General features: G+C 31.1%; 1 protein-coding gene across 1 annotated transcript in view; it reads left to right on the top strand.

Annotated features, from left to right (window-relative positions):
* LOC142325604 (uncharacterized) overlaps nt 1-22,188 on the top strand; it is a 55,311-nt gene that overhangs the window by 21,522 nt on the left and 11,601 nt on the right. The window contains exons 6-11 of the mRNA XM_075367550.1: nt 1,259-1,601; nt 5,181-5,323; nt 9,949-10,201; nt 11,889-11,983; nt 16,279-16,336; nt 21,496-21,673. Coding sequence (XP_075223665.1) covers nt 1,259-1,601; nt 5,181-5,323; nt 9,949-10,201; nt 11,889-11,983; nt 16,279-16,336; nt 21,496-21,673 — 1,070 coding nt within the window. The remainder of the gene's footprint in view (nt 1-1,258; nt 1,602-5,180; nt 5,324-9,948; nt 10,202-11,888; nt 11,984-16,278; nt 16,337-21,495; nt 21,674-22,188) is intronic.

The following is a 22,188-nucleotide window of genomic DNA, read 5'->3' as shown; positions in this document are numbered from 1 at the left end:
ATTGTAAAGGGTAACTTGAATATTGTTGTATAAGTACTTTATTAACATTAATATTTTTGTAATAAATTCACGTCGTCAAACAAAGGGGTTGCATCCTTTTTAAAATGTCCATTTTTTTAAACTGCCATAATATGAGGGTGGGCTGATAAGTTTCTGGCTTAATAAGGAAAACCAAATTTTCTGGGGTTTTTTTTTGTTTTATTTTTAATATAATCTCTACAAAGACTAATAAATACATTTTTCATACATGTGCTTTAATTTAGTCACAATATTTTTACAATGCGATTCGTTGAGCACCTCAGAATACCCATTTACAGCATCAATAACTTCCTTGTTGCTCTTAAATTGTTGTTTACAAAGCCATTTTTTGAGGTTAGGAAACAGGTATCAGTTAGTGGGTGCTAGATTTGGCAGATGAACAAGCAATTCGAACTTTAGTTTGTTGATATTAGTCATCGTGACGACTGATGGATTTACTGGTGCATTGTCATGGTGAAACAAGATTTTTTTTTCAGTAGATATGGTCGTTTTATTTTTAACTTCACTGTTAAAATGTTGGAATAAGTTTGCATAGTACTTACCGTTGATAGCTATATACCCTTTTCAAGGTAATCGATAAAGATAATCCCATTTGCATCCTAGAAATAGTCGCTATAATCTTGTTGGTGGAGAATGTTGTCTTTACCTTCTTTGGGGTTGGTTCACCTGTCCCTGTTTACTGTTTTGACTGTTGTTTACTTTTAGGATTGTAGTGGTTGACCCAAGTCTCATTCAGAGTTATGAATCTACATAAAAATTCACGGGGTTCTGCTTGTAGATACCCAAATTCTCAATTAAAACAGTTTTCCATTGCAACTTTTGCTCAGGTGTTAGCAAACACGGCACCCACCTTACGCAGAGCTTCTCCATGTGCAAAAAATTATGTAAAATGTAATCTACATGTCCTTTTGATATTTTAACAGTCTCAACTGTCTTGCACGCTTTTTATCTTTAAGTTCACCAATACTTGTATTAATAAAATTGTAAGAACTTAAGTTGATATTGTAGCAGTATATTTTATCTATAAATAACTATGAACAATTAATTATGTTGTGCAAGATTACAGTCAGAAAAAAATAAACCTTAAAACATTTTCATATTTTGTGAGGATTTTTGGTTCAGAATTCTGACTATTAATTTTTGTTTTTTTTTTGTACTCGGCCGTGTATATTATTTACCATAAAGCTCAACTGTCCTAAAATAAATTCTCCACTTTCAGGCCAGCGGCAAATAATCTTGTGAAAATGAGGATGGAACAATTTGAAAATCTTATTGTAAAACCAGAATCTGAAAAAGGTAAAGAACCTAATGAACTGTGTGATAAAGTTGTAGATAAACATGAAAAGAATAATAAAGTGGCCCAAAGTTTAAATGCCGCATCAGAACTTCAAACTACTGATCAGCTTAATTCCAATTACTTAACTGTTCCTGAAGTAGATGGGATTACTACTGATGCTGCTTCTACTACTACAACTGTTGTTATGAAAGCTTCTAGAATAACAAGAGCAATGACACAGAGTAATAAAAGAAAAGTTAATGCTTCTGAATCTAGCAGTTCTGAGGTAAAAAGATGCATAATATTTTTTTTAACTTTTATTTATGGTAATTTTTGCATAGTGTTGTTTTATTTCATTTATGGTACTTGAAAAGTCGAGTTCTTATTTTGCCTAGTAGGTGGTGATTGCACATTTAATTTAATTGTGCTACCGACTGTTTGCTGAAATAATAATTATCAGATAAGTAAGTCTGCTATCTGCTCAGAAAGTATATGCGATCGAGTTTGAGGGTTTATAAAAGCAATATCATCCATCACATTTCTAAACAAACTGCATCATCTTTCAGTTTATTTTACGCTGTGATTGTTGAATCCAATACTTGATCGACACAAAAAATGTAGCCACATCAGTTTCTTCGAACAATAACTTCTTATTGCTGTTTTATTTTGTAATTATGAACATGTAGCGTTGTAAATTGTAATATTTTCAATGCGATAAAATAGCTAGATAACTACAAAATTATTCTGTTTGTTTTTGATTAAAATGAACGGGGTATAGTGGACGGGAAGTCCCTTTACACTATAATAAATCCAGCTTAATCAGGCTCTACTGCTGCTGCTTCTCATGTTTTATTAAATAAGTTCATCGATTAAAAAACAATGTAGGTACCGACCTTGTTTCGTGTTTGTATACCATGTATATCCAAAGATAATACGGTTCTATAAATCAAACAGCATAATAACATATCTTAAAAAATTAATAAAATATTAAAGTTTAATATCAAATGCCGCATAAATAATCTAAAAGGGGATGAATTTGTTTTGAAATTTGATAGATGGTATTATTTTTATAATGCTTCTAACTTGAGTGTACATATCTTTTTCTCCGCAGTATTATATTTATTTAGTACGATTATCAGAAAATTATTATTTCTCTAAATTCATTGTTAGTATTCCACTGATTTTATTATAGGAATAGTATACTGGTTTGTTAGATGACATTTTGTATAAGAGTAAAATGACCTTTTGTTCTTTCTTAAAAACTGAATGTTGATATTTTCTGTTTTGATCAGAACTTAAACTATAGAGTTTAAAAAGAAAGAATATCGGGGTTTTAATTTGTTATAATATTTCTTGGACGAGGTGTACAATGTTGATTTAAGGCTAGAATACGAAAAGGACAGTTTAGTTGTGTGCATGGATGTAGATTGATTTTAGATCTTTCTACTTGACAGCACCACTAGCAAAGATTGTGAATCCTGAACAAAAAACTTTGTGTATTTTGGAGATTTCTAAATCTAAATGTGTAGTTGTAGTTCAGCGTGAATTCTGCAGAGAGTTTAATTATGATCCTCAAAGTGACAGTCACATTTGTTGATGGTATGGTCAGTTTGAAATGATCAGATGTCTATGTAAAGGGAAGAATATGAGATGACCGAGGAAGGTGCCTGAAGAAAAAGTTGAATGTGTCAACTTTTTCTTTCCACTATACTTCTAAAATATTTGTTAGAAGGCCAGCCGTGAACTAGCAGTACCGATGATGTTAGTTTGGAATGTTATGTAAGGAATGTTAGTAATGTATGTATGGAACGTTAGTAAGGAAATCCTTCCGCACCATTTATAGCTGTTAATAAGCATTGAAGCCTACAGACTACAGCGGGCATGCTGACTTTGCGATTGAAATCATGCAGCATGAAGAACATGACTTTTTTGATCGCATTTTGTTTGGTGATGAATCAACATTTCATCTTAATGGAAAAGTTAACAGAAATGATGTTTGTGTCTAGGGGTTAGAAAACCCCCATGAACTCTTACAATGCGAAAGAGACTTCCCAAAATTAAATGTTTTCTTTGCAATATTCCGATGACAAGTTTGTAGACCGTTCATTTTTGCTGAAGCAAGCGTAAAAGTAGTTGCTTATTTGGATATGCTACTTGCATGGCCCTTTCCTCAACTAGAAGATGGATGAGAGAATTTTATGTAGCAACAAAATGATGGCGCTTCCTAACTGACACGATTTTATATGGGATGGGTTGAATGATATTTTACTTAATTGTTGGATTGGACAGCATGGATCCGATGACAGAGCTTGTTTATGCTGGCCTTCAAAGATAGATCACCCAGGTGATCAGTCAGATCACCCGATCTGACTGATTTTTTCCTTTCAGATATAAAGGATCTGTGTATGCGGCAACGCTATCTACTGATCTACCTGATTTCAGGCACAAGATTGAAGCAGCTGTCGCTTCCGTTACTCCAGACATGTTGATTAAAGTATTGGACAAAGTCTCCTATCAGTTGGATGTATGCTGTTTGACTAAAGATGTTTGCATTGAACACTTGTAAGAAAAAAACTATAAGAGTTACTATTTCATTTTATTCATTACTATCAGTCAAAGTTAAAGAATATTAAATAACTTTAAAACCCCAATACTTTTTTTTATGGATACTCTGCAGCGATATTGATTGAAGTGATATGGATTTGTAAGTAGAAACATTCATAATAAACATTTTTTATGTCGTGTTTGGAAATAAAAACATGTATGTACTATGTTAATACTTTTTGTGACTGTAAATATTATAATTTAAAAAAAAATATTTTGTGTATTTGTTTATATGTATAAATTATTTTAAGTAAATCTATCTTTTTCTCCCCAAAAAAAGTGAAATAAAAATGTGTGCAGCAAATAAATAATCTTGAGATTCTTAATAAAAAATTGTAAGTTTAGATAGCTAATATTGCATCCTTACTGATTAGAATGTTAAACAATAATAAAAAAAATTACATGAAGCAGTCTGGTTCAACTTTTTCTACACAGAATACATTTTTTATATTTATAATATTTTATCTCGCAAAGTCATCAGTATTTTGTCAAATATACAGGTACAAGCAAAAGGAGTTGTAAGGTTTTCCTGATAAGATAAACAAGAAAACATAAAAAAGCAATAAGTAAACATAAAATAACAAAGAAATCAACAAAAGCCAAGAAGCCAAGGGCAAAAATGATGAGCTAGCTCTGTTTGTATGTATGTGTGTGTGTATGTGCGGGCACACATATGTGCACGTAATAAAAATGAAGAAAAAACTACATAAAGCTATTAAAGAAATTAATTATAATAACTTCAGAAAAAAAGAATTATAACAAATTTTATGCTCTAATTTTTTACCTAGCTTAATTTAGATCCATTGAGGAAGATATCATGCCATAACTGCTTAAATCCATTACATCTGTTCTATTACTCGGTTGGTAAAATCATATTGTGGTTGTATAACAATCTTCTATGATTATATAAATTATATGGTTGCAAGAATTTGATCGTTTTCATAATTCACTTGATTAATTTATTGAATAAATTATTAAATGGTACTGAGATTGCAATCTGGCGTAACAAGAGAATAAATAACTAATAACCAATAAACATAAATATGAATGTTTATGTTTTTTTAAAAGGACACTTCATTTTAAGTGTCCTTTGACTGGGACCAGCAGCATGTACAGTATCTCAAAAAGGGGTTTTATTATTAGATTTTTTAATATTTTCTACTGGCTATCTTGAATCCTTTCAAAACAGACAGTAGAAAAACTTTTGTGAAACGGAAGTTATTAGTGTAAGAATATTAAATAGCTACTTTTTATTTTTTAGAATGATTTACCAAATTCAAAATCAACACCAAAAGCAATAAAGACAAAGGAAGATAAAATCAATACTGTAAAAACATTAAGAAGTAACACTGAAGCTGGAAATAAAGCTACTGAGAAACCTAAGGCTGCTGAAGTAGCGAGAAAGTATGTTAATGTTTTGTTAAATTAATTTTTCTGTTTAATTTATAGGTTTAATCTGTTGTATAATTGTTTATATTGTACCCTTAAGTACCGGTAGTAGTGAATTTGGATAATTAGTTTTTTCAGATGATTTATGGACTGGTTCAGAAATGTAGTTATTAATTATAATTAATTATTAAAAGAAAAAACTACTTTGTGACATGTTTATTTTAGGCTTGAGTAGCATAGGCCATATATTTCACATGGGAGATGGAACTGATGTTCATAATGTGATTTACACAACAGCAGTCTCTGCAATGACTAGTAAATTGTATATTTAATTATAAGTTATTAAATAATGGTATAAAATCATATTTGTTTTCAATTTCTTTAAAGGATTAAAATTAAAGTTTAAATGATTGAACTATGTTATACCAGGTATCTGAAAAAGAACTTCATGGTTTTAAATTAAACTTAGTCTATTACATTTAGAATTATAAGTGTATTTAATTTATTCAGGTACTCAAATGTAACACAATACACCTCTATAAATAGAATAAATCAGTTCTGCTGAAGGTTTGTGCACAGATCTGGATATAAAATTTACAGAACACGCAAGAATTACAAAAAAAATATATATATATATACCAGGTGTGGTAAATATGAAACAGGAAATTTTGTATAGAAAATACGCATTTAATGTATGAAAATAATAAAAAATATTTTATTTGAAATATTCCATTGTTAGCTATATATTTTTCCCATCTCTCTGACAATTTATGGATGCCATGCCAAAAAATATGTTGCTGTTTTTAGGCAAACCAGTCATTGAGACATTTTTGTACATTTTCATAAGAAATTTAGCACTGCTCAGCAAGTACATGTCCCGTCAATGCAAATAAATAGTAGTCTGATGGAGCCAAGTCTGGTGAGTAAGCCGCATGCGAAAGTATTTCCCAGCTGAACAGCTCAATCATTTCCTTGATCGGTCTTGCTGTGTGTGATGATGCTTTATCATGAAGCAAAATCACTTGATGTTGCCTTTTTTATATTCTGGTCGTTTTTCACGCAATGCTTGATTCAAATTGATCATTTGTTGTTGGTAGCGTTCAGTATTAATGATTTTGCCAGGTTTTAGCAGCTCATAATACATCACACCCTTCAAATCTCATGTAACACAGAATATTGTCTTCTTTCCGTAGTGATTTGGTCTTGAAATCGATGTCGATGATTTACCTGGAGTTACCGATGATCTTGTACGCTTAGGATTCTTGAAATATATCCACTTTTCATCACCTGTCACAATTCAATAGATAAATGACTTTCTTTTGTACCTGGTGAGCAGCATTTCATAAGTGGTTTTTTGGTTTTCTGCTGGCTTTCATTCAGTTCATGTGGAACCCATTTACCCATTTTCTGGATCTTTCCCATGGCTTTCAAACATATGGAGATGGCTTCTTGTGTTACACTTAATTGATCCACGTGTTGTTGCATTTGAGCATCATCCTCATCCAACAATGCTTCCAGTTCACTGTCTTCTAACTTTTTCGGTGGTCTTCCACATTCTTCATTTCTCTTGTCAAAATCGCTACTTTTGAATTTTTTTTTTTAAACCACTTAAAGCACTCTGATTATCAAGAGTATGTTCATCGTAAGCTTCGACAAGCATTTGATGCGATTGTGCAACAGTTTTCTTTAAACGGTAAAAAAATCAATGCTGTTCACAAATCGTCATTTGTAGGTACAAAACTTGACATATTAAGTGCTAATTAAAACTATGCTGTCATATAAAACTTGTATTGTGAGTTGAAAATCTGTCAGCTGTCAAAGAAAGAAAATGGCGCCAATGATGCGTTTGATGGTAACTACATTGACAGCTAGGGCCATTTATGGTCAAATTCGTTTCATATTTATACACCTGGTATACATGAATTAAAAATCAATTTTCTTTTACTTTTTACTCAATTTATTTTTACTTAATATGCATTTTTTCGATTTATTGCATTAAAATTCAATTTTTTACTTTATTCTTTATTAATGTGGATTTGACTGATAATGATATGTAATGTGTGAATCTGTTTTTTAAAGGTGAATTTTTTTAGGATGAATTCGAATGATTTGTATGAGTATAAATGAAGTGTAGTCTTCAGGCCGACCATTTCTGAGATCTATGGTTAATTGAAACCCAACCACCAAACAACATTGGTATCCACAATCTAGTATTCAAATCTGTATAAAAGTAACTGCCTTTACTAGTATTTGAACGTTGGAACTCTCGATTTCGTAATCAGTTGATTTGTGAAGATGCATTTACCATTAGACCAACCTGGTGGGTTAATGTGTGAATCTATTGAAATGTAACGTAGCAACATATATTTGATTTTTTCTTCCCAATGTTCAATCTAATATCTGGCAAGGTCAGAGATTTGTTTCTACTATTTCATGTCAGAAATCTATCTTTTAGTTTTTCATAGTGAAAGCTTAATGCAGATACAATATAGGTTTGTTTCATTGATAGAGCTTCTTTAATATTTCTTACGTTATTTGTTATTTTTTCAAAGTTGTTATTACATGAAAGTACAAAGTCTAAAGTTTTTTACCTCTTAATGTAATTCAATATGAACACTATTTTCAGCCCTGCAGACAGCAAACTGATAATCCATCTCATTCTATACTCTGGTGAGCATGTCTGGAGGAATCGCTTTCCAGCTGCCGTACTCTTTGGCATAGATGATCGAATGACTGGATTTTTCCTTGGTATATAATGTCTTTGATATCCACACTGGCTACGCAATGGGAGCCTTTCTGCCTGTGTGGCCTTCTGAGAAATCTGTCATTGACTGCAGTCTGCACAACTTTTGGGTAGTGTGGAGAGTCTCCATTCTGTTGGAAAATTAGGCCTTCCATATTTTCAATCTGCAGAACATAAATCTCTTTTGTCTGAGTATACAAGGTCCATAATAGTCTGCTCACGGGGAGAAAAATGTTCCAAAAATTCAGTTAAGCATGATACCACACCAGACAGTTGGAGGAATTCCACCGATCATGTGGATTTCCTGAGCTCCTTGTTCTACAGTTATGGTGATTCCTCACTCCATCACATGAAATGTTCATCAAAAAATAAAACACGCTGCAGTTAGTTTTCATCGCAAAAATGAAGTTTAACATAATCATTGCAAAACGAACTTTTTGTGGTTTGTAGTTAAAATTTATATTTTAAATTTGGTAATCTTAAATTTCACCCATGTGCAGATATCTGTAATTGAATGCAATTTGGTCAGCGACTAAATACCCTTTACTAAAGTACTATGCTTTTAACCTAGAATTTTTAACATAATATAGAAGTTCATAACATAAACTTTTCCTCATTAGCTTATACATTTTCTACATACAGATATTTTTATTTTATGTTTTGAAACTAACATATTGTACTAAGTGTAAGCCTCAATAAGCATTACAGAGGTTTGTGAATATTTCAAAATGAATACTATATTTTGCAAAGAATAGATGATTATCTGCTTTCCTGTATTGAACTTTTAAAAAATAACGAAGTACTGTTTTTTTTCATATGTTTGTTCTTTCTTTAGAACCCAGTGTAAATTCAACCAAGACTTCAGATTTATTTATTTTTTTATGAACATCCATGTTTGTATTTCAGATTTCCCATTCCCTTCCCTTTATACTATTTCTTTTTCTGTTTAGCCTCGAGAACCACCATAAGTTATTACTTCAGAGGATGTTATGTATGAATGTAAATGAAGTGTAGTCTTGTACAGTCTCAGGTCTACCATTCCCGAGATGTGTGGTAAATGAAACCCAGCTACCAAAAGAACATGTTATCCACAATCTAGTATTTAAATCCATATAAAAAATAAACTATCTTTACTAGGAATTGAATCCATTTTGTTATGTGCTAATCATTGTCTTTGTCTTTTACATTTTTTACCCTCTATTACTTTTTTCTCTTCCTTTATGCCATCAGAGCATCAGGAAAGCCTGTATCCATCTCTTATGTGAGGCTTCTTGTACTTCTTCACATTGCTCAAATTCCCCTATTTGACAGAATACTACAAACAGAGTAGCATGGTGGAGGAACTGTCTCCGATGACTATATACCTGTTTCTCTTTATTTCTAGGTTTCTCTTTTATTATATTGGGATGTTTCAGTTCTTTTGAAATCACCAATCTATAAAGGAAAAATTTTATGTCGTGCCAAGGACCATTTAGTTTCTACATGCCTCTATTATATAACCTTGATTTCTTATTATATAGGCCACCAACCTAGTTAATTTCTTTACAACATTCTGGCACTCCTCTCCAATTTTTTAAAGCTTTCTTTCAATTGTTAACCTGACCTAATTTTAAACAACTATCTGTAACACGATATTTTGTAGGCCTCTTGCTACATTCTTTTCTTATCTGATATTCTTGTCATCCACGTTTCACCATCATGAAGTGCTGCACACCTCATAAATATTTTTAAGCATTTCTAATACCTATATCTGTCACTTAATACTAAGTGAACTTTTCTGTATTAAAGTTCTCTTTTACTTTTACTATCGATCTTCCTTCATTCATCTTGTAATCTATCTTAATAAATAAAAAAGCGGTGTATGTTTTTTCATATAATCTAATTGTTGATTTAATAGAAAAGAAGTCTTCCAAGAAAAACTGAAGAAGGTAAAAGCAAATCGTGAAGCCGATCAGCTTAAAAAACAGGCAAACAATAGGGCTGTTCAAGAGAAAAAGGCTGAAAAAATGAAAGCTGTTGCTGCAGAAAAGGAAAGACAGCAGAAAGAAGAAGCAGCTGCAAAGAAAGCTGCTGCAAAGCAAAAGAAATTGGAACAAGAAGCAAGGAGAATGAGAGAAGAAGCTGCCCGACTGGCCAGGCTTGAGGAAAAAGTATGTATTACGAAAATCTGTGGTTTTTATATAGTTAAGTGCTTTATTACATTTACATATGAATGTTAAGGATTTTTATACAAGGCTTGTTTTCAAAGTAAGTTCTGTTTTGAATTTGCCACCTACATACACAATGTAAACAGATGGTGCTTCATAGCCAGTTATTTCATTCAATAGTCAGCTCTTAACGACAATAGTTCAGTCATTTTTTAGTTAGTTGTTTGTATTCATGTGGTTATAATGAGCGCTACAATTTGTGATTCCATCAGGTGTGAAGTATGAGATGTAATTTGCTTTTTAATGTCAAAAAAAACAATTTTGCAGTTAAAATTCACAGGTTTATTTGTTATGCTTATGAGCTGAATATTATGAGTGGCGCTAAAGTAAGTCGGTGAAACCTTTCATTTCAGAAGTTTTGAAGAACTTGAACACCGTTCAAGTTCCTCAAAACCAAAAAAGTTTAAGCGATCTCTGTACTAGTCGAAAAGTGTTGGTTACAGATTTTTGGGACGAAAAGGGTGTCATTTTGGTTGATTTCATGGAACCTGGATCAACAATTACAGCTTTCATGTAGTGCAAAATGCTCAGTAAACTGAGATGTGCTATCCAAAATCGACAACGTGGCAAACTGTCGTCTGGCATAACAATGCGCGTCCTCACACCGCTGCCTTAACCCAGAAGAAGATTTAGAGAGTTTTGTTGGGAATTTTTTGACCACCCACCATATAGTTCTGACCTTGCAGCTAGTGACTACTTCCTCATCTTGCATTTGAAAAAGCGACTTGGTGGACAGTTTGAAAATGACAAGAAATTCAAGACTGCTGTTGTCAACCAGTTCCCAGGCGGCAAACTTCTATGCAGAGGGGTTAAAGAAACTGGTGCGGCGTTACGAAAAGTGCTTAGAACTGAATGGCGATTATGTGGAAGAGTGAAGTAGATAAGTAGTAAACTGAAACTTTAAGTAAAAACCTTTTCTCACCTGTTAATTTTCTGTACTTGGCCTGTACTTGGCAAATGGCCTGTACTTTATGAATATGCCTCTTATGTATGCAATGTTAATTTTTTTCATATCGATTTAGATGAAAAAGTGACTGTAATTCTTGATTATTAATAAACTGAAATTTTGGTTTCTCTAAATTCTGAAGATTATTTTTAAGGTCATGCCAAGAAGCAGCCTAATTATTATATCCTTAACATATTTTATTTTATTCAGTTTGAGTGTAGCAATATGTATTAAACAATGACTCCATACTACTTTTATAATTTATAATTTGCTGCTGATAGCTAGCAGGTGCTGATATTATAAGTGATTATTTATTATGAAATATCTATAAAAAAATGTGCATATATACTTTATATTTTAAAAAGAGGATCTATTCAAGAAAAAAAGAATGAAAAAGGAAAAGGTTTATAATAGAGAAAAATATAATGAACCCTCAGAGGAACTACCTCTGACTTTTTCTTTTACTCTATTGTATAATGTATGTAGCATTCGTTGCCCATTTGGTTGTTACAATTTTTTTAGGAGAAAGAAATGCTGTATGCAGCTTAATATAGTGTTTGTTAATTCTTAATAAAATTTTTGAAATGGTGAATTTTATGTAAAACGTTGCTTTATCTCTTTAATGTGTGTGTTTTATGTTTTTGTAAATACCTTTTTAAGATAAAGATTTTTTCAATTCTATAGGAAGAAGAACATAAAAGAGCCGAAGCTGCTTATAAAAAGAAACAGGAGGAAGAAAATGAAGCTATTCGACAAAAAAGACTTGCTCAAGAATCGAAGTATGATTTTAATTTACTGTGTGTAGAACTGACAAGTGAATTTAATCAAATTTATTTTTTTATTTGATTTTTAATCGATCAAACCCCCATTTTTATTATCGATTTGACATGTTCCTACCTTGACAGTTAAACATATCTCTTAACAAGCTTTTTCTTTTTCTTTTGTTTTTATAGATTGGCTGGTTTTACATATCACTTGTATTACTTTTATTTCCATGATGTTTTTTCCCTTACTACCGCAGGATAAAAATGAGTTTACACTATTGAAGTAATAGTATGAACTCGTGTATTTTACAACTCTTTTATGTATTACTATCAACTCTGTTTTATGTATTTTCTACAACTCTGAATGAAATTTCTCATGATCATTTGAGAAAGTTAGTGTACTCTAAAATTTGATTTTAATTTTCGTCTATTTCAATGTTTAAAAATATCATTTGTACAAATACTTTTTAAATAAATAAATAAAGTTAATTTTATTAATTAACATAAGAAATAAGTTAAAAACTTAAAGAATTATAATATAACACTTAAACACACTCGGGTTCTTTTCACTGTTTTTCTTTCTTCCAAGTAATGTGTGTTTATAAATGATTGTGTTAGAGAATTTTATTTTCCTTTCAAATTTCTCACACGTCAGTGATGATTCATGAGCACCTTAAAAATCGTGTGCAATATAAAATCATCATGTTGGCATGTAGAAACTGTTAAGAAAAATGTTATTATTTTTAAACCCGTGTTTACTTCTTGGTAATAAGTTTTTTATCAAGGTCTTTCTTATGGTCAATCTTGAAATTTTTTTTATACAGTCGTGCTTTTTATGTAAAAATCTTCATAAAGTCTTCTTTTGAACTGCACATGTATATAATAACGCATGAAAATGCTTTATTTGATATTTATTTTTTTTTTATGCTAAATTCACAAAGTTCTTAAACAATCTGCTAGAACAGTCCTCATACTGCTATTTTTTGTAAATCGCTCAGCAGTATAACTTGAAGATTATACCTCAGAAAATGTTTTTAATATTACTCTCTAGATTTCTCCATGTTTACATCAGATGAGTTTGAATGTGTTTTGCTATTATCTTTGTCTTTGTTTGCAATCTGCAACGGAAGCAGGATTTCGTTCATCTGTATTTAGTGCTAAGTGTATGTCAAATGAGTTTCAGTGTGTATTGTCATTATCATCATTATCGCTGTCTTTTTGTTTGAGTTTAGCGTCAATAGTGTTAATGATCGGAAGAATATATTGTTCTGAATTACACATTTAGACAAAAAATTTATAATCATTGAAAGTTTTTGAATCGGCTGGGATATTATTTAGGAAAGGTATTTTTAAGAAAAAAACTACAATTTATTAGAAAATTATTTTGAAAAACGCTAATGTGATATATGATAAAATTCTTTTGAAAAAAATTCTCGTAAAAAATATTGTTATAATGTATTAGATTTTGAAAGTGTAATGATGCAAATGTGAACACCTACAATTGTTAAACTGAGAATTATTTCATTAATGAAAATAATTGTCATTAAATATTACGGATACGAAAAATAATGCGAGAGACATTCCATTGAATTAATAAATACTTGACTTACAAAACAATTTACTTCAAAGTTCTGTGAAGGAACTGAAACATTAGTTTTTACAGTAAAATCTACTGTCAATGAAGAAAGGGAAATGGCCAAAGAAGAAAGATTGTGAGCAGAGGAAGAATTGAGAAAAGCAGAGATTGAAAGGTGAAGAGTGGAGTTGCATAGAAGAAAATTTAATACACAGAGGGAAAAGTACATTGACCGTCTGTGTTGGGATATACTTTAAATTTACATCTATGACATATTCATAGTTACACCGTTGTAGGTATCACTCGCATCTCACTAAACATCATTTGGGATTGTAGTTTATGGAGGTATACAAACCATATGGATATCTAAACATTCATCTGATGAATGGAGGTTATTCAAATGAAGAATGTTGGCGATATGATGGTGGGAAGATGTTTCCTACATCGTAGAGATCACTAACGAATCGAAAAGAAAATGTTGCAAATTAACTCGAATGCTTGTGGAAATGTTGAAGATAAGTTGAAAAGATATTACGGACAAAGAATGAATTGTCAAGTTGACTGAAGAATTACTGAACGATAAACAATCCTCAGACTGTCTAATGAGAATGTAAACTCGCTAACCTGAAATAAAAAAATATTGTGTTTGTGTAGTCTGATTCTTTTTATTTCATAGTCCTAACTTCTAAGTAATTTATTCATGGAGTTGATTTAATACTTAGAAATTTAACATAATTAATGTACTTCTCATTTAGCGTTCCTCACAAGTTGTTTGCTGGCCCCGACCGATCCTAGTTTCATCCCTGATTTCTTCACATAAATTAGAGCAAATTTTATAAGCTTTGAAATGAACCGTATGTTGGTGTACTTAATGGTAAATGTTTCCTTAAAATTAGATACGGTAGCTAGATGAAACAAAATCTCCGTTACCCGATAAAAGTTTTGCTAAAACCGGTCTTGCTACAACATTAATGTTAATATAAGGAGTTATTACTGTTTTTAATCTGAGTGTTTGTCATAACTTTAGAAAAGCGGTACATTTTTAATATTTAGTATTTGCACTGTACGTATGCATTCTTATATGAACACATCATATTAGATGTATTTGCTACTAATCCTGATAGTTTTGTTATAATAAATAAGATGAAAAATTATTTTAAAAACTGTAGTAGGAAGGCTACACTAGAGTGACATGACCACAGTCAAAGCACAAAGTCTCATTACTGTTTGGTTTTCGAGTAGATGGATGTATTGTTCCTTTTGAGAGGTGATAGATGGAGTGATGAAGGAAGGGTTTGCTGTCAGATAAGAGTAGAAAAGCGTTTGGTAGGTAGCGGCAGATTCTGTACAGCAGTGTTGAACCATCACTTCTTTTACGTACCATTTAGTCAGATGTCTCTGCTTTGTTTGCTTATACTGATTCACAATACTTAATAGTTTCTACAGTGTAAAATGTGGGCAGATCATTTCTATTTTTCTTCTTTTAAGAATAAAATGAGTATCATTTCTACTTTTCTTCTTAAAAGTAGAAATGATCTGCCCACATTGCCCGACAAATGTTTGTGTTGAAGAACATATTCATTTGTTTCTCTAAATTTTTATTGAAGGTTTTGTTTTGCATTTAATGGTAAAAAAGTCATTGCACGGGAAATGGTACAAATTTTATTTAAGACTGAATTTATTACCTTAAAATTATTTATCTTCTTTTTTTAATATATTTTATCAGTTCTTTTACAACTTTTGAGTTTTTGTATCGCTTATTTTCTGATAGCCAGTTTATATTTTGTAAAAAGTCTGAATTTTATTTTGGTTTTCACTTCATTACAACAATCAGACAGTCGGATTAGTCATTATTAAGGATTGGAATTGTCTAGTAGCAAATGTTTTGCTATTGAGTTCCCACCTCAGAAGGTTCTTTTTTTGGAATTTGTAAAATTTGTTTTTATGGTTCTTAAGATCTCAGTTATTCTGGCATCAAGTTAGAGAGGTTCTTAGGGTGCTTAGAAGCCCTCGTTAATTTATTTTTTCGTTAACCTATTTTTGTTACGATTTTTTATGGGCTTTTTATGTTGGCTTATGATTTTATTTGACTTTGGGTCAACCAAAGAATGAAGTCAGCATTAAAAATATGTTGTAGAAGCTGAGTATTTTTCCAAGTAAGTTAATGACTAAAGGTATTAAGCTAATATTTTAAGTATATTGATAATTTCTTCAAATTGATCTCAAAGATATTTAGACATGTAATTCTTGGACACTATCGCTGTAGATGTCTTACAGAAAATGATAGCTGAAATCTCGGATGACTTTTATCAGATTATTGTTTTTATTTTATAAAATCATTCGGTTTTTTCAGTTATAAAAATCGGTCTGTTTATAGTAATCACGATAATCAAAAAAGTAAAAATTATTAAATTTTGTATAATTATTTTTATATCTAAAAAAGTATATATTTTTAATACATGTAGACACTGTTAATCTTTATAATGAGTAAAGCGAACCAAAACATTTACAAAAAGATATTAGCTAAAGAAGTTATGATTGTTAAGAAAGTACAATTCCGAAAAATTTAATTTTATTAAATTATACTTATTGATTACGATTAATTAAAATATATTATGCCATCATAATTTTAACAATACGATCGGTTTGCAAAGTTAATCCGAGTAATTTTATAACATAAAATATAATTTTGATATGTAAATTATATCTTATCTTTTAATTTTGTTTATTGCAGGATGCTTGAGAATAAACAGTTAAAACCGAAAGAGAAAACTGAAAATGCTAAAACACTGGTAAGAAGAAACGTATTTTTGTTTTTAATATTAATGATCTTTTTCCTTGAGATTGATTTTTAATCAAAATTTTACTATCCAGGGCTAAAAAGCAAAGATTTTTTTCTTATTTAGGAATTTAATTTTTTTAATTTATTGTGACTGCAGAAAACTGTGCATTTTATATAAGTTTTATTTTATATTTTACGTCATAGTTTTCATTAGTCGGAATCGCTTAAATTTTTAACCTAAAGAAGTAATAGATGATAATATTTGAGAATTGTTGTATGAAGAATGAGTGTAATAATCGTAAATATACAAATTAATTCGTTGACTTTGTCGTTGACTCGTCGGCTGTTGACTTTTGTCTACATGTCCTAATTTTTATTTCTTTCAAATAAATGTATTATAAAATAGCAGTATGATGTCATATTGTAGGTTGGTACCTCTTTTCATTATATCACTAAGAACATTTTCTGCATATGGCAAACTGTGTATGTGATCTTTGCTTAATCAGTCTTGCGCATTTCACGTCATGGCAGGCAAATATATGTAAGTAACTATTTTTGTCTATTTATGCATTTTTAACTGAATTTTTTTTCATGATGCTTTTAAGAATATTATTTATTACCTTTATATAATTTTTAGTGAAAATTATATGGTTTTTTATTTTTGTTGGCAAGTTAAACTTGAATGTACATTTGTCGACAGAGCTTTGTTGATAGACATAAATATTTTAACACTTTTGGGTCATTATTTTCTTTAGATTGACATTGGAAGAGATTGTGAGTAGACTGGAAGATGATATATTTGATGCTACTGTTTACATAGAACCCAAAGAAAACTACTTTCAGAGTAATAAAGACAGTGATGATGAGGATGAACCAGGCAGAGATATCAATCAACTTCAAACTGGTGCTGAATTAGTTGGCAAAACAATTCCTGATGGTAGCGTAATAGAAAGAAGAAATGATGGAAGATGACTTTGATTTTCAATCTCGTGTACCTACCGATAATAATGATTCCCCAAAACCTACTACATATTCATCTTCAGTTACTTCATGTACAAAGATTGCAAAGAAAATTTTTCCAACAGAATAAAAACAAATACATATAATTCTTTTATAGACAATGGAAAAACTGTAACATTGAAGATAAATTTCATATGGAGTTCCACTTGTGCAGATTTCTTGAACAGCGATTACTCCCTAACGCATTTGTTCTATAAGTTTTTCGATCGTGAAGTAATTGATAAAATTGTTCAATATTCAGTTCAATTTGCTGTAGAAAAGGGTAATCAGATTTTAAATTATCAAGAAGTAATTTAAGGCTTTTTATAGTTATCTTGTTTACTTAGGATTATAATGTTCAATCACGTAGAAGGATGTATTGGGAGCTGGTGGATGTGCATAATGAAGCTGCATCTGAAGCAATGCCTCGTAATCGCTTTGAAGAACTCTTTGGATATATATATTTTTATGGCAATTCAAATTTAAATGGAGATGACAGTTTTGGGAAAATATATATGGAGTATGGTAAATGAGCGATGGCTGAATTTCTTTCCTGAAGCTGCCTACGTATCTGTGGATGAGTCTATGGTGCCTTATTTTGGTAGACATCTGCACGGGAAACCTATTCAGTTTGCTGAACGCAAACTGTACAAAGTCTCTTGTACAAAGTGACCAAATCTTGAACAGATTTGGTCACTTTGTACAAGACTAGGGCATATTATTCAAGGGGAATTTTATCAGGAAGCAGCAACTGGAAACACGATTCCAGAACTAGGCGTTGGAGGTGCTGTTATGGACCTAGTCTCCAGACTCGATGATGATAAGAAATAAAGTTTGTTTTTTGACAATTACTTTACTTCACTATGTCTGAAATTCATCGCAACAGAAAAGCCATAATCTAACTGGAACTTTGCGTCTCAACAGAATAGAAAAAGCCCCCTCCCTGATGTAAAATTATGCAAAAAAGAAGTTTGTGGCAGTTATCACCAGGTTACAGACGGTGAAACTGTAGTTCAATACTACAATAACAATATTGTTACAGTAGCATCACTGATGAGGGATGTCTCTTCTGTAGGCTGTACAAAATGATGGAGTAATGTAATGAAAAAGAAAATATGTACCTATACCATCCTGTGTATTTTATTATAACAGTTGCATGCATGAAGTTGATAGACTGGATGAAAATGTCAACTGCTATTGAATAAAAATGAGAAGCAAAAAGCAGTACTGGACAATGAAGGGGTAGAAAACAATCTGGACCTGTTGACTTTTACCAGAATAGTTTCACGGTCATACCTTGGAACGTACTCGATAGATCGACCAACAGCAGGGCGACCAAGTACAAAAGTATTTTTTCAAGTGTTACTGAAGTCCAGTACTATGGAAGGCAACATTTTCTTGAAACTAGCACTACCCAAATTCATTGCGTGCAATGTGGTAAGGCTGCATGGAAAAAGTGCAAAGAATGCAATGTTAGATTACATTTACATTATGAACTATTTTCTTCTGATTAATGAATTTGAATATTTGGAATTTTATTGAGTGTATTGTATTTTACAATCTGTCAATGTTTTTACTTAAATTTATGTATTATATATCTGTCAATGTTACATGTACGTGAATATTTTTTTATAAAACTGGCCTAATTATAAGTAGTTTATTTATTTATAAAAGTTGTATTTGTATTATTGGTATTAGTAGTGTGTACATTATATACTTTTGAATAAAATTCATTTAATTATGACATGATTGTATAATATTCATTGTTGCCCTTCAAGGCCACTGTTGACATAGAATACGTTCCCAACTATGCTCACTGTCAACATTTGTAGACACAACAAAAATTAACTATAAAATAAATAAGTTTGGTTAAAAGTACAAAACTACATTTAAAACTAACAATAACAGAAATTTAACAAAAAAATAAGATGAAAAAAAAATTTCGGTACTAATGAGTTAAGATGTATATTATTATAATATACTTATAAGAAAACATAATATACGAGTATAAGAAATTAAAGAATATATATTTTTATCACAAAGTGTAGAAAAAATAAGCCTTTTTATTCTGATTGTTACATAGATCACATCAGGAATGGGTAGGTGTGCTAAGACAAAGTTTAATTGTTGAATTAACATGAAACTGTTTCGTTGTCTGGTTTGAAATGCGGATATTGCTTCTTTATTTAAGAATAAATGGACTATTGTTTTTAGGAAACTGCAAATTCATGAATCTGAATGACTTACTAAATATCACTATATTCATAATTACTGAATGCCAAACAATGATCCAGTAGCCCATTTTGTACCTTCAAAATTTGTCTTGATGTTTTGAAGAAATCTAAGAGGTGTCCTTCAGAAAGGATTATGTAGATTAATAAATATCTAATAATGACGAGCTAGAATTTTTATTAAGGTAAAATGCCTAGAAATTTAGTATCATGGGCAACAGAAAAAAAACTACCATTAATGAGAATTCTATCTCGTGTTTGCTAATCATAAATAGGTGTGACATTGCAACATGATGGAACAGTTTTATCGATATTTTTAATTAAATTATTTGTAAATGTAAGTTACAGTCCGAGTAAGATTTACAAAATGTTAAAATCTTTTTTTCTGGATTCTCTTCTTATTACAAGATGTAAGTTTCCTACCTTTTATATTTCTTGTGAATGACTATTTACCATATATTCTGTTTATATATTATATATTTTTTGTTTGTAATCTTACTGAAATTTCAGTTATAAATAAAATTAAAATGTTTAAAAAAATATTTTTTTTAAAAATAACACAAACTCACTGAAAATAATAAGTTTCAATTATTTAAATTTAACTTTTTGAAGCCTGTATCAAATAAAGGTTTAATTTGGCACTGACGTGAAAAACTTGACATGTAAACAATTGATAGGATTATTGTCTACATTTTAGTGTATTTTTTAATCCTATTTTATTGATATTAGTTTTACTTTCTCGTCTAGATAGCGCTGTAGCAGAGATATAGCTCTGGAAGAGAAAGTATTGTAATCAGTCCAATTTGGGCATAAGCAGTTTTCACCGAATCTTGACATTTTGACATGTAAAGAATCCAAAATATCAGATGGAAATTTTCTGGATGTTAATATTCGTGTGTGTGTTTGGTGTTGGCCTCTAAATCATCTTATGTCTCCAGAACTACTGGACCGATCATGACCAAACTTAATCAAGGTTACTTCTATTACATGAGGAATTAATGTCGTTAAATTTTCAACTTAAAAGGGGTCAAGGGGGTGAGACTGTAGAACAAGGTCACTCTCAGTCTCAAGATTTTTTTTTTCTTAGGCACATTTGTTAATTAAAAAATAATATTTTCAAAAAAAAATTTGTGAAATCAAACCCCCACTCCAAATAATGTGCTCTAAACTATGTGGCAAATTGCATCAATATTACTCCCTGTCACCACAAGGAGCGCTAGTGTCAAAGTCCATCATCTTGGAATTTTCCTTTTTCTCTGTGGGAAATTCACATTTCCCTTATCTTCTTGGACTGGGAAATTTTGTAATTCCACAGGGTTCCCAACCAAATTATTTTTCATACCTTAAATATTAATTTTTTATTTTATTTAGTTAATATTTCAAAGGTTGGTAGCACTGGTGCATAGCTACTAAAAGTCGTTTGCTATGTTGTGACATCACAAGTGAGCAGTGGAATTAAATAAATGAATAATATTTAGTGTAAAAAAGTAGCTCGGTCTGGCTGGATCTCAAACATGATCGATCGCCTGGTTGATTCAGTACCTGGTGCGTTACGCCTTGTGGCTGCACCAGTCTGCCGACCATACGAACAAAATTTGTTGAGTGTAAGTTCAGTGCTGACTGTTGCTGCTAGTACTGCCAAACCCATGCAAATTATATACAGTATGAACGCGCGCTTTAGTTACAGTCATTGAATTAAATAAATGAAAAAATATATTAAAATAAAATGATAAATGTTTTAAATTAAGTTGTGTGTGTAAGCCGTGCATCAGAAAAAGTCAAAAGTTGTAGGATTTTCCTAGAACGCAGGTTTAGCCGCATGATGGGAAAGTCCTACAACTGTGTTATCAGCTTTTTTAATTTATCTTAAAATTTTATAAAATTTCAGTCTTACAAAGGATGTTAATATTTTTTAATTAATTATTTGGAAACTGTACAGAATTCTACATATACTGCTGCCGGTAATAATGAAACTTATGTTATGACTCCTGAAAATCCAAAAAGAATACTAAAAAATCCCAAGACTGAAGAAGATTATGGAGTTGATCATGCAGAAACAAGTGATTCTAGTGAGGATGAAGATCATCCAAAGAAAAGAATTCCAGCCTGGGCAATGCGTAAGTACTCATTATGATTATACTGTGAGCAATAAATATTTTTTAAATATGGATGTTGTTAAGGTAAGGTGTTAAATTCCATCCTTACAGTTAAGCAGTTCAACAGCTGGAACATCTCAGACTTATCATAATTAAAAATTAAGAAACTGAAGAAAGATTAAATGCCACGGGGGTTGATACTATATTTAACAGACTCTATTCCTGTCGGTCATCAGTGTTATATTTGTTGGGTTACTTGCTCTTTACTGGATTAACTGGATAGTTAAAATAGATCGATTCTTGCTACTTTTTAGAAAGTTTCTGGAGTTGATTGTAGTAAAGATTTAGAGCTAGCGTGCATGGGTAATTTTTGTCATCGTGATTGTTTCATCCTCTTGTCAAGTCTGTGGATATCTAAGATGCGTGCATGTTATGATGTGATAGTTGGTAACACTTTTGTCCACTGACTCTGGAACAAGCCAGTGACAAAACTGTCGCTGCGTAGGTTTTGATAGCCACATGCACACGGGTGACAA

The sequence above is a fragment of the Lycorma delicatula genome, chromosome 5, assembly GCF_047948215.1.
Source record: "Lycorma delicatula isolate Av1 chromosome 5, ASM4794821v1, whole genome shotgun sequence".
Taxonomy (NCBI): Eukaryota; Metazoa; Arthropoda; class Insecta; order Hemiptera; family Fulgoridae; genus Lycorma; species Lycorma delicatula.
This window is presented reverse-complemented; position numbering and strand designations above follow the sequence as displayed.